Source organism: Nyctereutes procyonoides, unplaced genomic scaffold, assembly GCF_905146905.1.
Source record: "Nyctereutes procyonoides isolate TBG_1078 unplaced genomic scaffold, NYPRO_anot_genome, whole genome shotgun sequence".
Classification (NCBI taxonomy): Eukaryota; Metazoa; Chordata; class Mammalia; order Carnivora; family Canidae; genus Nyctereutes; species Nyctereutes procyonoides.
The window spans coordinates 56,747,639-56,763,060 of record NW_026575043.1 but is presented as its reverse complement, the minus strand read 5'-3'; the positions used below and the strand labels follow the sequence as shown (position 1 = coordinate 56,763,060).

General features: G+C 44.5%; 1 protein-coding gene across 1 annotated transcript in view; it reads right to left on the bottom strand.

The window, feature by feature from the left end:
* Window positions 1-14,402, bottom strand: part of CFAP251 (cilia and flagella associated protein 251) — a 65,902-nt gene extending 51,500 nt beyond the window's left edge. Inside the window, exons 1-6 of the mRNA XM_055323371.1 lie at window positions 14,254-14,402; window positions 14,085-14,175; window positions 13,638-13,754; window positions 12,622-12,846; window positions 7,209-7,349; window positions 4,960-5,069 (exon numbers count right to left, since the gene is read on the bottom strand). Coding sequence (XP_055179346.1) covers window positions 4,960-5,069; window positions 7,209-7,349; window positions 12,622-12,846; window positions 13,638-13,754; window positions 14,085-14,175; window positions 14,254-14,402 — 833 coding nt within the window. The remainder of the gene's footprint in view (window positions 1-4,959; window positions 5,070-7,208; window positions 7,350-12,621; window positions 12,847-13,637; window positions 13,755-14,084; window positions 14,176-14,253) is intronic.
* Between the last annotated feature and the right edge of the window lie 1,020 nt (window positions 14,403-15,422).

Here is a 15,422-nt window from a genome sequence, read left to right as displayed (position 1 = left end):
TCCTCATGCACTTCTTTTTTTTTTTTTTTAAGATTTTTATTTATTTATTTGAGAGAGAAAGAGCAAGAGTGAAGTGAGGGGCAGAAGGAGAAGTAGACTCCCACTGAGCAGGGAGCCAGTATGGGGCTCAATCCCAGGACCCCAGGATCATGATCTGAGCCAAAGGCAGACAGATGCTTAACTGACTGAACCACTCAGCCCCTCTCTTCATTACTTCTGTACTTGTTACTGGCAAGACTCGAACTGTAAGAAGCAGGCAAAGCCTTGTCACATGCAGAATTAATTTTCTAAAAGATTTTATTAGGGATCCCTGGGTGGCGCAGCGGTTTGGCGCCTGCCTTTGGCCCAGGGCGCGATCCTGGAGACCCGGGATCGAATCCCACGTCGGGCTCCCGGTGCATGAAGCCTGCTTCTCCCTCTGCCTGTGTCTCTGCCTCTCTCTCTCTCTCTCTCTGTGTGACTATCATAAATAAATAAAAATTAAAAAAAAAACACTTAAAATAAATAAATAAATAAATAAATAAAGATTTTATTAATTTATTCATGAGAGACACAGAGACACAGGCAGAGGGAGAAACAGGCTCCTGCAGAGAGCCCGATGCAGGACTTGATCCCAGGACTCCAGGATCACGACCTGCGCCAAAGGCAGACGCTCAACCACTAAGCCACCCAGCTGCCCCTAAATTAGATATTTAAATATCTAAGAGAGCTAAAGAAATTCAGGAGATGGCAGAAGCAAGGAAGTGAGTGAACAGTAGCATGGGGTGGGAGGGAGTCCCTGACCTACACTGGAGGTAAAGAGCAGGTAGTAGTCATAATCCAGGAACATAATCCAGGAACACTGTTTTTCATTATGGAGCCCTTGTTATAGCAAACATGTCACTTCAGGGCCATACCTGGCTGGGCCCAGAGAGAAACACAGAGAGAGACAGACGCAGAGACATAGGTAGAGGGAAAAGGAGGCTCCATGCAGGGAGCCCGATGTGGGATTCAATCCCAGGACTCCAGGATCATGCCCTGAGCTGAAGGCAGATGCTTAACTGCTGAACTACCCAGGTGTCCTGGGAAAAGCATCTTATCCCTGTGGCTATTCAGAATTAAATATAAAGATGATGATGTCAGTTGGGCTTGTACTATAAACGTACTGGTGGAAAGAGAATTTGTTTATTTTGTTTAGGAATGGGTGATGTTTAAGAGAATTTAACATATCAGAGCCTCTGATAGATTCAATTTGTGATTCTAATTTAAAGCCTGTACTTAATTTAGACTTGTAATTTTAATTTCAAATTGCATTGGTTTATAAACAATATTAGAATACTTATGAGAACTTAAGATTTGCCACAGTTATGTCTAATTTATTAGATTTACAAGAATTACTTAAGTATGGGTGAAGGGTTTATTTTTTAATCAGACTACTCAAGAACTTAAAGATAAAACCAAATATATTCAATTTCTAAGTGAAGTTTAAAAATGTTTTAAATGAATTAATAATCAAATTTGTAAGTGGGGCCAAACATTATTCAAAACCCCCTTAAAGGCAATTGCAAAAATATGCTAGATTTATAAAAGAAGTAAGATTTATAAGTTGAATGAAAAGCTTAAGGAAAAACTATCTTTGTTAGTTTATAACTTGAAAGTGAATGTTAATTCTAAAACCAAATAATCTTTTCTGGATCCCAAAGTCATCATTTGCTGTATCATAAAACTCATATCAACATGTTGAATTGTTAACCACAGATGCACTGTAATTTGTAATTAAAAAAAGAAAAATCACTGACAGTGTCATCCCCAGTCTGGTAGGGGAGACAGCTTCACAAGCAAGAAAGAAGCAAAGAATAAACACTTTATATGGGGGCCACCTGTGCCTGGAGAAGGAGAGATATAAGCAACAGTGTCAGAGAAGGAACACACGTGAGGGGCCCACTCTTCCTGCTTATAGACTTCCTGTCACAGGATATATTAACTTTCCCTCATGGGTAAGTCTTGCAGCTGAAAGCATAAGACAGCCACAGCTGCAGCTAGGCAGTATGGTATGTGTGTGTATGTGTGTGTGTCTCACTTTCTCGGGGACATGTTCCCGCGGCTATGATGCAAGATGTGTACTCCCTCTAACACAGGCTAGGTTGATGACAGGCAGCCTCTGAAGGGTGTTAAGCAGGGAAGCAACATAATCAGATTTTGGGTTTGGGAGAAGATCACATTCAAAATGCCATGGAGAAAAACTATGTGGTTGTACATGATGATGTCCATGTACCTGTGTTTAAGACAACAGCAAATGTTCTGGAAGGAAACATACCAAATGAACTACCTCTAGGAAGAAGACGAAGATTGGTGGTGGTAGCCAGAGGAGATATTAGCTTTCAGTTAAAAGATTTTTAAAAATCAACAGATGGATAAACAAAGTTGGTCTATCCGTGCAATGGAATCTTGAAAAGAAAGGAAGCACTGTTTCATGCCACAACACGGGAGTACTCTGAAAACACCATGCTGAGAGAAGAGCCAGGCACAAAAAGTCACATACAACTCCACACACATAAAACAATAGGCATCTACAAAGACAGAAATTAGAGAAGGGGCCCAGGGGAGGGAGAACAGGGAGCTTACTGGCACAGAGTTTCTGTTTGGGGGTGATAAAAATGTTCTGGAAATAGTGCCGATGGTTGTACAACATCATGAATGTAATTAATGCCACTGAATTATACGCTTAAAGATCGTGGAGATGGGGCGCCTGGTGGCTCAGTCAGAAAAGTGGCTGGCTCTTGGTTTTGGCTCAGGTCATGATCTCAGGGTCCTGGGATTGAGCCCTACATTGGGCTCTGTGCTCAGCAAGGAGTCTGCTGGAGGATTCTCGCTCCCTCTGCTCATCCTCCCACTCATGGTCTCTAGCTCGCTCTCTCAAATAAATAAATAAGTCTTCTTAAAAATTGTGAAGATGGAAAAAAAATTGTGAAGATGGTCAATTTTGTGATGTATATTCCACTATAATAAAACAAAATCAACATCCTGGGGGTTGGGCGGCAGAGTGAAGTTGCAGAGGAGGAGCCCTGTCAGGTGAGGGCCCAGGTGAGAGAAGATGGGCAGGGGCACCAGGGGTGGGTTCAGAAGGCATCTGGGAGGAAATGCAACAGGGCTTTGAGACATTTTAGCAGGAGATACACATGGGGCATCCAGGTAGAATATTCTCCAGCAGCTTCCTCATTTGTGAAAAGATGAAATACGAGGTGATTACTGAGATGTGGCTTAAAACCCCAGGTCTAGGGATCCCTGGGTGGCGCAGCGGTTTGGTGCCTGCCTTTGGTTTGGTGCCTGCCTTTGGCTCAGGGCGTGATCCTGGAGACCCGGGATCGAATCCCACGTCGGGCTCCCAGTGCATGGAGCCTGCTTCTCCCTCTGCCTGTGTCTCTGCCTTTCTCTCTCTCTGTATTACTATCGTAAATAAATAAAAAAATTAAAAAAAAAAAAACAAAAAAAACCCAGGTCTGCTCCCTCCTGGTTGGATAATAGTACCAACCAGGTCCTCACCAGCTCAGGCCACAGGAAGCAGAGTCTCAGAAGTCAGATGAAAACCAAGGGGATGTGGTATCAGAGAAGCCAAGGAAATGAAAGGTGTCAAATGCTACTGAGATGTCCAGTAAGATAAGGACCAAGATTAGGAAACATGGCCCTATGGAGATCACCAGTCACCTGGAGGACCTGTATCTTAGAATATCCAACATAAATTTCCAGAATACCTGAGCATTAAACACAACTTCTTCCTAATTGTGTCCTACTGGACTCATCCATCCCCCATGTCAGTGTCCCCCGCAACTGAACTGGGGCCTTACAATCTTATCAATTAACCTAGCACTGCACTCTGCCTCTAGGACCAGGAATTGAGAAAGAAAACTCACATATGAGCATCTATCATGGGCCGTGTACTGTGCTTTACTGTTCTTCATGATAGTCCTGTGAAGTAAATGTAGTGAATTGAGGGCCTTCTCAAAAGTCATGTCCACCCAGAGCCTCAGAATGTGAGTGTTATATGGGAATAGGGTCTTTGCAGATGTACTTAGTTCAGAAGAAGTCATGCTGGATTAGGATGGATCCTAAATCCAATGACTACTGAACTCACAGAAGAGAAGACACAAAGAGACACACAGGGGACAATGCCACCTGAAGACAGAGGCAGAGACTAGAGTGATTAGTCTACCAGCTAAGGAATGCCAAGGGCTGCCAGCCACCACCAGCAGGTAGGAGAGGCCTGGAATAGGTTCCCTCACAGCCCCAGAAGGAACCACCCCTTTGGGCATCCTGATTTCAGACTTCCAGCCTCGTGAACTGTGGCATAACTTTCTGTTTTGTTTTTTTTTAAGATTTTATTTATTTATTTATTCATGAGAGACACAGAGAGAGAGGCAGAGACACAGGCAGAGGGAGAAGCAGGCTCATGCAGGGAGCCCGACGTGGGACTCGATCCCGGGTCTCCAGGATCATGCCCTGGACTGAAGGTGGCGCTAAACTGCTGAGCCACCTGGGCTGCCCAACTTTCTATTTTTTAAGTCCCTCGGTGTGTGGTAATTTCTTAGAGCAGCCCAAGGAAACCAAAACAGTAGGTATGATTAGCCCTCCTTTTTTTTTTTTTTTTTTTTGCAGGTGAGGAAACTCACTTCACTTTTCTGGGCCTCCAAGCTGGGTCAGAGTGGGTTAACCTCCCTCAGCCCCATCTACTCGGGGACACTGCCAAACCAAGTCTCTGGGTCTAAAGAGCCAAGTATTATAAACGGGAAATTCACCAAGGTAATGTCACTCAATCAGGCCTCAAGGCAACAAGATGGCCAGCCTCCCAGGCCACTTCACCCCTCATCCTGCATCCCATCACTAGTTTCTGTAACGTCCACACCAGCATTACTCATTTGTTGCTGGTCACAGTAGCAGATCCACTGTATGAAGTAGGAAAAAACATGACTGCAAGAAGCTTACCCTGTGAAGGAATCCCATATAATTATTAGGCAGTTGGGCCCCTTGTCAGCCGTGGCAATCCACCGCCTATCTTCACTGATGCAAAGGCAGGAGATCACATTAAGGTGGCCCTGCAGAAATGCAGAGAAAATGCTTTGAAACATCAAGAACAGTAGGAGAGGCTGGAGCCCCAAAGAGAGAACAAAGCTCTCCTTCCAGGTCCATCTGGCTGAAAATTCCACTCCTATGGGCCTTCCCTGGCATTTCTCCATAGCCAGTGGTTTTCAGATTTTCTCTCCCTCAACATACCTGAAGGATAAGCCACACTCACAAGGACAGGGGCTCCCTACAGGTCAAGTCATGTACCCAACTCTGAACCCAGGTTGAGAATAAATGTTGGGCTTCTGCCCAGCCCCCAGCCCCTTCATCTCCCTAAAAATGTGTCCACATCAGGTCACTGAGCAATTCTGGGGCAAGAGCCTCCTCACTTGTCTCTGCTTTCGTTCCCATCCCCCTATAATCCTTTCCCAGTAACTCAGGAATCTCCTGGAAAAACAAACAAGATGGCACTGCTCCCTGCCAGGAAACAGACCGTTTCCTCCCTTCTTCATCTCCTGTTGCTCACTCAGTGCCAGCCATACTGGGCCCGATGCACAGGCCTGCAAACCCGGAGCTCTCTGGGCTAGAATGCTCCTCCCCAAACTGCCCCTGGTTGGTTCATTCTCCTCAGTCCATCAGATCTCCCCATAAAGGGCACATCTGCATTGCCAGCCCACCGGTCAGAGGTCCATCTCTCACTCTTGGTCTCTCTCCTACAGCAACCCACATTTCCTTTGGAGTGCTTGTTACCATTTGTAATTATGTATTTATGAGATTGTAAGCTATACAAAGGGGGGGGGGGACCAGACCTGTTTCGTTCACCACTACAGACACAGACTCTAAACAAAGAGGTGATGACAAATATCTGTGGAATAAAGGAATGAATGAATGAATGGTGAATGGTCAAGGCTATTCCTAGCCATGTGACTATGAGGGAGGCTGGACACCTGCCTGGCATAGTCCCTATTTCTCAGCCCCTCTGCCCGCTCCTACCCCTTCCCGACTCTGCAGACACAAATGCTCCCATCTCCCTCTGTTGTTACCCCTGTGTTCAGTGCTGCACATTCAACTAAGATCCAAGACGGGCTGCGTGCTGCTTTTGTGTATGTTTCTGGACTCCTAAAGAGCAAATACCTCCAGCTGCACCCACACGGCGTGGATTCCTTGAAAAACCCTTTGTGATGTTTCTGACGTAGGCATTGACTGAGGAAGATCCTTATTAAAATATATGCCCATTGAAAAGGGTAATCTGGAACGTTTATTTACTAGGTTAACTAGTGAAAAGTCAGACACCAAGAAAAGAGGACAGTGGGTCAGGTAAATGATCAGGAATAAAGGAAGCAGAGTGGTGTGGGGAGGGCAAACACAGAGGACACGGGAGAGGAAGGCATAGGATGACAACCAACCTACTCAACACTTTGATGTCAGGGGACCTACATTCAAGAAAGACCTGGCTTCACCATGTACCAGTGCAATCTTGGGTAAGTCAGCTAAACCTCTCTGAGCCTCAGTTTTTTCTTCTAGTAAAATGGAGGTATTACCACCCACTTCTCAGCGCAATTATGAGGATCAAAGCCCTTTTGCACCTGCAAAGCCCTCTAAATATTAATTAGGTCTGAATCCATGCTAAAGCCTTTTATGTTCCCCATGGTTCTGTGGCGGCAACATGATATATCCTGACCACATCTTTAGGGAAATGTAAAAAAAAAATTACAAATGCTTTAAATTCCTGTTGCTGTAAAATAAAAATCAATTGCTGTGGTTTGTAAATTGATTCTGATTAGAATTAGAGACAACGAACAATACAGTGTGTTTCTGGGGCACCTGTGTGGCTCAGTCAGATTAGTGTCTGACTTAATTTCAGCTCAGGTCACGATCTCAGGGTTGTGGGATTGAGCCCCACTTCAGGCTCTGTTTCTCTCCCTCTTTTTCTCCCTCTTCCTCTGCCTCTGCTCCACTCCCTTACTCTCTCGCTGTTTCTCTAACAATATGTAGGTAAATCTTTTTTAAAAATGTGTTTCTAAAGACAAGACTTACTATAGTCCAGAAGAGAGGTAGGAAAACACGATAGTGACATAATGAAGTCAGTTCGTAGAATAAAAAAAGAAAATGCTACATTCCAGTGAAAGACAGCCTCTTTTGTTACGAAAAAAAAAAAAAAACTTGCGTACCTGAAGATGGTGCTGAGTATTCTTGAAAACATTGTAGATGACTGCAGTGTGAGCACAGACATAAAGAAGAACTCTCTGGTTTTCGTCTCGAATATAGTAAACCGGAAGAGAACTGTTCCATCCGAAAGACCAAGTCATGGTCTGGAAGACAAAGACAAATCCAGTGAGATACTAATTGTGCCAAGCCCAGGGCTGTGATGCCCGGCACCCCGGCACAGTCTCTGGAGGAGGAGGATTCACATCATCGATCCAAAGAAGAGAAATCACTTCAAGAAGGTCCTCAACAGCATGCTAGCATGTGGATGACCCTTGAAACCATGATGCTGAGTGAAAGAGGAGAGACATGGAGGACTACACAGTGCATGATTCCATCTCTATGAAGTGCCCAGAAGAGTCAAATCCATAAAGGCAGAAAGTAGATCAGTGGCTGCAGGGGGAGGTTTGGGGGGGGTTGGGAGGGTTGGGGAGATCAGGGGGATGGGTAGGAAATGATTGCTAAGGGATATAGATTTCTTTTGTAGGGGATGAAAATGTTCTGGAATCAGTGGTAATGGTTGCCCAACCTTGCAAACATGCTAAAAACTAATGAATCATATACTTTAAAAGGGTAAATTTTACAAGGATGTGGAGAAATCGGAACCCCTGTACACTCTTGGTGGGAACATGAAATGGTGCTGTAGTGGGAAACGACATGGAGATTTCTAAAAAAATTGAAAACAAAATTACTATATAATGCAGGAATTATACTTCCAAGTATACACCTAAAAGAACTGAAAGCAGGGTCTCAAAGAGACACTCGTACACCCATGTTTGTAGCAGCATATTTCACAAAGTCAAAAGGTAGAAGAAACCCAAGTGTCCCTTGACAGATGAATGGATAAACAAAATATGAGGATTATTCAGTCTTCAAAAAGGAGATCCAGCCACTCAACCACATGGATGAGCCTTGAGGACAACATGTGAAATTCACCAGTCACAACAAGACAAATACTATGTGACTCCACTTATATGAGGTCCCTAGAGGACTCAGAGCCGTAGACATACAAAGTAGAGTGGTGGGTGCCAGGGGCTGGGCTGGGGAATGAGGAACTGCTCAGTGGGTAGGGAGTTTCAGGCTTTGGTTGCACCACAATGCAAATGTATTTACTACTACACATTGTACACTTAAAAATGGTTAAGATGGTAAATTTTAGGGGCGCCTGGGTGGCACAGTTGGATAAGCAACTGACTCTGGTTTTGGCTCAGGTTGTGTTCTCAAGGTTGCGGAATCCAGTCCCATGGCAGGCTCCACACATAGTCTATTAAAGACTTTCTCTGCCCCTCCCCATCAGCCACTGTATGCACACTCATACTCTCTCTCAAATAAATAAATAAATCTTTCTAAAAATGGTAAATTTTACTTTATGTGTATTTTATCACAATTTTATATTTTAGGAGGGTGAATTTAATGCTATGTGAATAATACCTTGCTTAAAAGAGAAAAGAGGGACACCTGGGTGGCTCAGTGGTCTACCTTTGGTTTAGGTCATGATCCCGGGGTCTGGTGATTGAATCCCTTATCAGGCTCCCTACAGGGAGCCTGCTTCTCCCTCTGCCTATCTCTGTATCTCTCATGAATAGATAAATAAAATCTTTAAAAAAATAAAAGAAAGGGATCCCTGGGTGGCGCAGCAGTTTGGCGCCTGCCTTTGGCCCAGGGCGCGATCCTGGAGACCCGGGATCGAATCCCACATCGGGCTCCCGGTGCATGGAGCCTGCTTCTCCCTCTGCCTGTGTCTCTGCCTCTCTCTCTCTCTCTCTGTGACTATCAAAAAATAAATAAAATAAAAATAAAAAAATAAAAGAAAGACAACAGTAAACAGAAAGAACATCCTATCCTTCTAGTCCCTAGGACCTAAGCTGCTCAGTACCTGACACATAGTGAGCAATGATATTGTGAAATTCAATTTGCTTCATGAAAATATGTGGAATGGACAAGTTGTAGTACAGTCACTAAGGAATTTCATAAGAAAGGCAGTTATTGAGCCAGGAATATGTGGACCTCATACACCATTTTCCCTGGAAGAATAAAGCATAAAGAGACAAAATTCCCTCAGTATGATTAAAGATTCCATACTGCCAGGAATAAATCCAAAATAAAAATTTTCTGAAATGAAAAATTAGAGGTACTATAAATCTCTCCACTGCTTTGAATCCAATAGCAGTTTACTTATGCATATTTTGGGTTCCAAGTTTTTTATAAAAATCACGGATAAGCAAACCATGGTACATTCATACAAGGGAGTATTATTCAGCAATAAAAAGAAAATGAACTAGCAAGCCAGGAAAAGACATGGAGAAATCTTAAATGCATTTTGCTAAGTGAAAGGAGCCAACCTGAAAAGACTTCACACTGTATGATTCCAACCACATGACATTCTGGAAAAGACAAAATTATGGAGACAGTAAAACAAACAAACAAACCACAATTATTGCTGGAGAGAGAGGGAGTGAAGAGAAGGATGGATAGTGGGGCATGAGGGATTTGAAGGCAGTGATGCTACTCTGTAGGGCATTGCAATGGTGGACACACCTCATTATACCTTAGAGCCCAGAGAACATTACACCATCAGGAGTGACCCCTAAGGTAAATGATGGACTTTAGTTAATAGTAATGATCAATATTGGTCCTTCAACTGTAACAAATGCCCCACACTAATGCAATATATTAATAGAAGGGGGGATCCCTGGGTGGCGCAGCGGTTTGGCGCCTGCCTTTGGCCTAGGGCACGATCCTGGAGACCCGGGATCGAGTCCCACGTCGGGTTCCTGGTGCGTGGAGCCTGCTTCTCCCTCTGCCTGTGTCTCTGCCTCTCTTTCTCTCTCTGTGTGACTATCATGAATGAATAATTTTAAAAAAAATAGAAGGGATATCTAGGGGTGGGCACAAGGGAGTATATGGGAACTCTGTACTTTTGTTCAGTTTGCTATAAATCTAAACTGCTCAAAAAAAAAGTCCATTTAGCAGTGTGTGGCTGGCTCAGTCAGTAAAGCCTATGACTCCTGATCTCCAAGTGTTGTAGCCCCACACTGGGTGTAAGAGATTACTTAAAAACAAAAAACAGTCCGTTCAGAAAATTAGCTATGGTGAATTAATTGCTTGTGGTAGTGGCTAAAGTGATGGCTAAGTGATTAGAGATTTTTTGGTAAGTAATTCACTCAGTACTAACAGAATATCCTTGCTCAAGCAGCACTCACATTAATTGAAACCACAGAAGTAGTAATTGCATTTTGCACCAGTTTTACCATTCGTGGTGAATGATCATGGTGGCAGCCATCTCTTTCAGCAATCTTCTAAAGCATGAACACAAAACGTTATGTCAAAACCAGACTTCACTATACTTGACAATCTTAATATTCCTTCTCACAAATGCATGATACCTTGTTTTCTTGGCTGGAGACATTTGGGATAAGGCAGGGGACCCCAAAGAGAAAGGAGAGAGATGCAGAAGCACACTTGCTGAAGCCCCTCTGGTGAGGACAAATCAGAAGCAACATAAATGGCCATCAATAACAGGGAAACGGTTGAATGTAAAATAAGGAAGTGGATCTACAAGGACCAATACAGAAAATCCTCCAAGACATATTAAGTGGAAAAATATTTTGCAGTACGGCAAAAGATCTTACTGGTGGAGAAAACAAAAACTAATGTGTGTCGTGGTGTGTGTGCCTGCGCACAGATACCAAGTCTGTAGATGCTCAGGGAAAGGTCTGGGAAGATATAGAGTTATGCTAAACTGTAACAGCAGTCACTTTAGGGAAATGGATTTGGCATGGCCTGTGTGAAAAGAGGAATCTGCTTGAATTTTTTTTATTTTTTATTTTTATTTATTTTTAGACAGGGGGAGGAGCAGAGAGAATCCCAAGTAGGCTCCACACTCAGCGGGGCTGGCTGGATCTCATGAACCCGAGATCATGACCTGAGCCAACATCAAGGCTCAGATGGTTAACCAAGTGAGCCACCCAGGTGCCCCTGCTTTAAAAAAATTTTTTTTAAGAGCATCTATTAATTTTAGCAGAAAGAAAAAACAATGGAGGAACAGGAAAAGAAAAGAAGTGTACTCAAAGAGCTAAACAAATTTGCAGAGGGAGGTGGTCTAGAATAGTTAAGTTCTGCAGTGAGCCCAAGGCTAAAAGGGGACCCAAACCCTGGCACAAAGGTCACTTGCTCTCATTAGTGACATTACCTGATGTCCTGTTAGCTGGCTAAACAAGACAAAAGTCTTCATGGGCTCTAAAACTTATTCTTCCTTTCAGACTGAGCAAGCACAAGTTTTGACCTTGAACTCCACAGCTCGGGGTAAGCCCAGTCTACAGAAAGGAGGCTGTTGGTTGTCTGCATCTCCCACTAGGCATTTTCCATCATCCTCACCATCATTACCATCCTTACCACCACGACCATCATCATCATCGTCTAGATGTTAACACTCGTCAAGTGCTCACTCTGTGTCAGGAACTACATTAAATGTTTTATGCTCAATCATTTACAAATCTTTCAAAGGCAGAATCTACAGGGGAAAAACCAGAGATGAATCCTAGAAAGCATTTTCAGTAGCAGATGGAGAAAGAAGGGAAAACACTCTCCTCTTCCTCCTCTTGGTACGTGATAATATTTGTACTTCTCAAAGATGGTGGCGCTCTGGAATATTGTCATGGCAGCAAAAGCAGATTCCTTTGGACCGCCTGGTACTTTTCTCAGCAGCTTTCACTTTTTCCATACCTTTAGCTTTCTGGACCATCTTAGAATGGATAATTTTAGGAGCCCGTAATGATTTTAGGAGTTTGTAAAGGTATTAAGCAAATTAAGGCAGAAGAGGTGAAAAAAGGAGGGAAAGGGGAAAGGAATAGAAGAGCAAGAGGAAGAGGAGGAGGAGGAAGAGGAGGAGAGTTGCAGCTTGAGATTCCCACAAGGAACAGCACGCTGTGCAACAGACAACACCACGTCCAGGAATTTCCTGCCTGCGGAGCAACACTACTGGACTCAAATGCAGCGTTCTTGTCTGTATCCTGTCACACATGTCCAGCCAGAGCCCTGAACTGAATTTTAAAACATATGGGTTTGGGCAGCCCCAGTGGCCCAGCAGTTTAGCCCCACCTTCAGCCCAGGGCGTGGTCCTAGAGACCTGGGATCTCTGCATGGAGCCTGCTCCTCCCTCTGCCTGTGTCTCTGCCTCTCTCTCTCTCTCTCTCTGTGTCTCTCATGAATAAACAAATAAAATCTTTAAAAAGATAAAAATAAAACAAAACCATATGGGTTTATTATTAGTTCAAAAGGGACCTTTCTGGTGATATTTTTTTCCCCAATGCATAAAATTCTCTTATTTCACCATGCTCTCAAAGCACTGGAGGAAATTAAAAAGGATGTTACACTTACCAAAGGGTAAACATTGGCACTGTAATCCTTTTGGAACAAAATGTCCTCACTGGTGGATACCAGTGAACTCTCCAGGATCTCTGCTTTGGGCGGGAATTCTTTTTCTTCTTCCTCACTTACGGATGATAATCTTTTTTCTTCCTTTCCCAGGTCCAAGTCTCTCCTTTCTTGTCCCAGTTCGTCTTGGGGCATCTGGTCAATTTTCTCTGTAGGCTCGCTTGAGGGCTGTGTTTCAGGGAAATGAATCTGTTGTTGCTCAGAACTGGTTTGATCCAAATCAAGAAATCTTAGTTTTGAGCTCCAGTCCCTTAAAAGCTCACTTGTTTCTGAATACTTTGATCCTATTGAATGCTTTGACTCACTAAGGGTTTTCTGTATTCCAAATACAGTGTGTGTGGTTTGTTGTCTCCTTCACTCTCCTTTCAGCTCCTGATCAGCCAGCCTTGGTGTTTGCCTCACACTGGAGCCATGGAGTGTTTTATAAAAGGAGCCTGGGACATTTTGTACTTAAACAACATGAATCATGGGTGTGCCAGGTTTGTTCTTGGCCTACTAGCAGAACCACACAGCAAAACCATTCTTCTAAGAGGCACAGATCATCTCCAAGGATGGACGAGTCACGGAGTCACTTCTTGGACCACAGTGAGCTCTGCGTCAGGGAGAGTCTGTGGAAAGCCTACATTACTGTTACAACACAGACTTTGCTTTAAGACAAACACACTCCAGTGAACCCCAACTAGCTCTTTACATCAGTTCTGCTGCACACTTCCTCCAGGAAGCTCTCCCTGACCATCCTCCTAGCTGGGTTAAGTGTCCTTGCATCTCTCAAGCACTGCACTTAGTATACTGTTCTACAGTGTTCGGGTATCAATCGGCCTCCCTACACACCTTAAGAGCTCCTTAAGAGAATGGATTAAGAGAATGGATTGTATCTTATTTGTATTTTCCCCACAGCCCGGCAGATAGTAAGTATTCAGTTAATGACAATGAATGAATGACTTAAAATTACTACTTACTAGGAAAGTTCCAGACATGATTGACTGGGAGCGAGTCGATGTAAGTCTCTCCAAATTGACCATGGATTTGGTGATTTCTCCGAGCTTCACCATGGTTTCTTCCTGTACTCCTGCAGCCTCCTCCTCCTTCCCATATTCTTTCCCCTCTTCTTCCTCCTCCTTCTCTTCTTCCTCTTCCCTTTCCTCCCCCTCTTCCTCCTCTCCTTGTTCCCTTTCCTCCTCTCCTTCTTCCTCCTGCCCTTCCCCCTCCTCCTCCTCCCCCTCCTTTCCCCATTCTTCCCCTTCTTCCTTTTTTCCCTCCTTTTCCCATTTCCCCCCCTCTTCCTCATCTCCCTCTTCCCCTTCTTCCTCTTCCCCTTCCTCCTCCACTCCTTCTTCCTTTCTCCTCTTTTCCCATTCCTCCTCCTCCTCCTCCCCTACCTCTCCCTCATTTTCCCCTTCCTCCACCTCCTTCCCTTCTATCTCCCCCTTCTCCTTTTCCCATTCCTCTGCCTCTTCCCCTTCTTCCTCTCCTTCTTCCTCCCCCCTCTCCTTTTCCCATTCCTCTCCCTCTTCCCCTTCTTCCATTCCTTCCTTCTCTTCCCCTTCCTCCTCTCCTTCCTCCTCCTGCTCCCCCTCCTGCTGAGGCTCTCTCCATACTAATATGTCATCTTCTTTTAATTCCTGTTGCATACTTTCCATTCCTCTATAATTATAATCTTCTTCCATCTCTGTTTCCCCATCTTCTTCTGTTTCTTCTAGTGGATGTTCTCCTGCATCCGACATTATTTTTTGTGGACTTTCCTTTAGAGAAATTTTGACCATAACAATCAGTAGTTCCCTTTGTTTCCCATTTTAATTTCCTGGTGCACTAACCTATTGATGAAGTGTGCAATACTAGCTCTTGTTCCTTTCCCATAGGAAAAAAAAAAAAGAATTTCATACACCTGGGAAAGCCTGTCCCAAATTTTAAACATATTGATGTCAAGGCCTCTCATCTTTCTAGGAATAACTTTAGAGCCCTCTAACTCACTTTATATATATTCATATTCCCACAGGCAGCAAAGTGATAACCCAGGCATTAACAACAATCCTAGTAATGTAAACAAGGGCAGAAGCAGTGGCTTAGTGATTAAAATCCTGGGCTTTACAGTCAGCCTCTCCTGGCACTGAATCCCAGTTCTACCACTCACTAGCTCTGTGACCTTGGGCGAGTCACTGTACCCCTCAGAGTCCAGATTTGCTCACAGGCAGAATAAAAGTGAGAACCCTAAATTCTGGGGTTGAGATGACAGATGTAAAATGCTCAACGCAGCTGCTGCAGGGTGCTTGAAAGGAGGCAATAGTTTATAAAGTTTAGCAGCCGTCTAACATGGTCTCTCATTTATTCCTTCTGACAAACTTGAGTTTGAGGCTCTGAGGGTTGAAGTGACTTATTCAGGTCACACCGCTAGAAAGAGGCAGACTCTGACGCTTGGTTCCTCCCTCTGAAAAAAGCATTGCTAGGACACCAAGCCCCCCCCCCCCCCCAGCACGGGGCCTGCTCTGACTGCAAACTTTGCCGGCAGATCTTAATACTGGGGTCCAGGGGTAGGGGCGGACGGTATAGGAGGTCAGTGGCAGGGGTGCACAACGCCCAGGCGGGCTCTTTCCTCCAGCTCTGGGGCTACCCCCCCGCCCCCCCCCCCCGCCGCCAGATGGGGCAAGCGCCCCCCACCCCCGCGGGGCACCAGGCCCTCCCACAGCAGGACCCGCCCCGACTCACAGAGCGCGCCCTCCCGCCGCCTGGACCCCTCTGTCACCTCC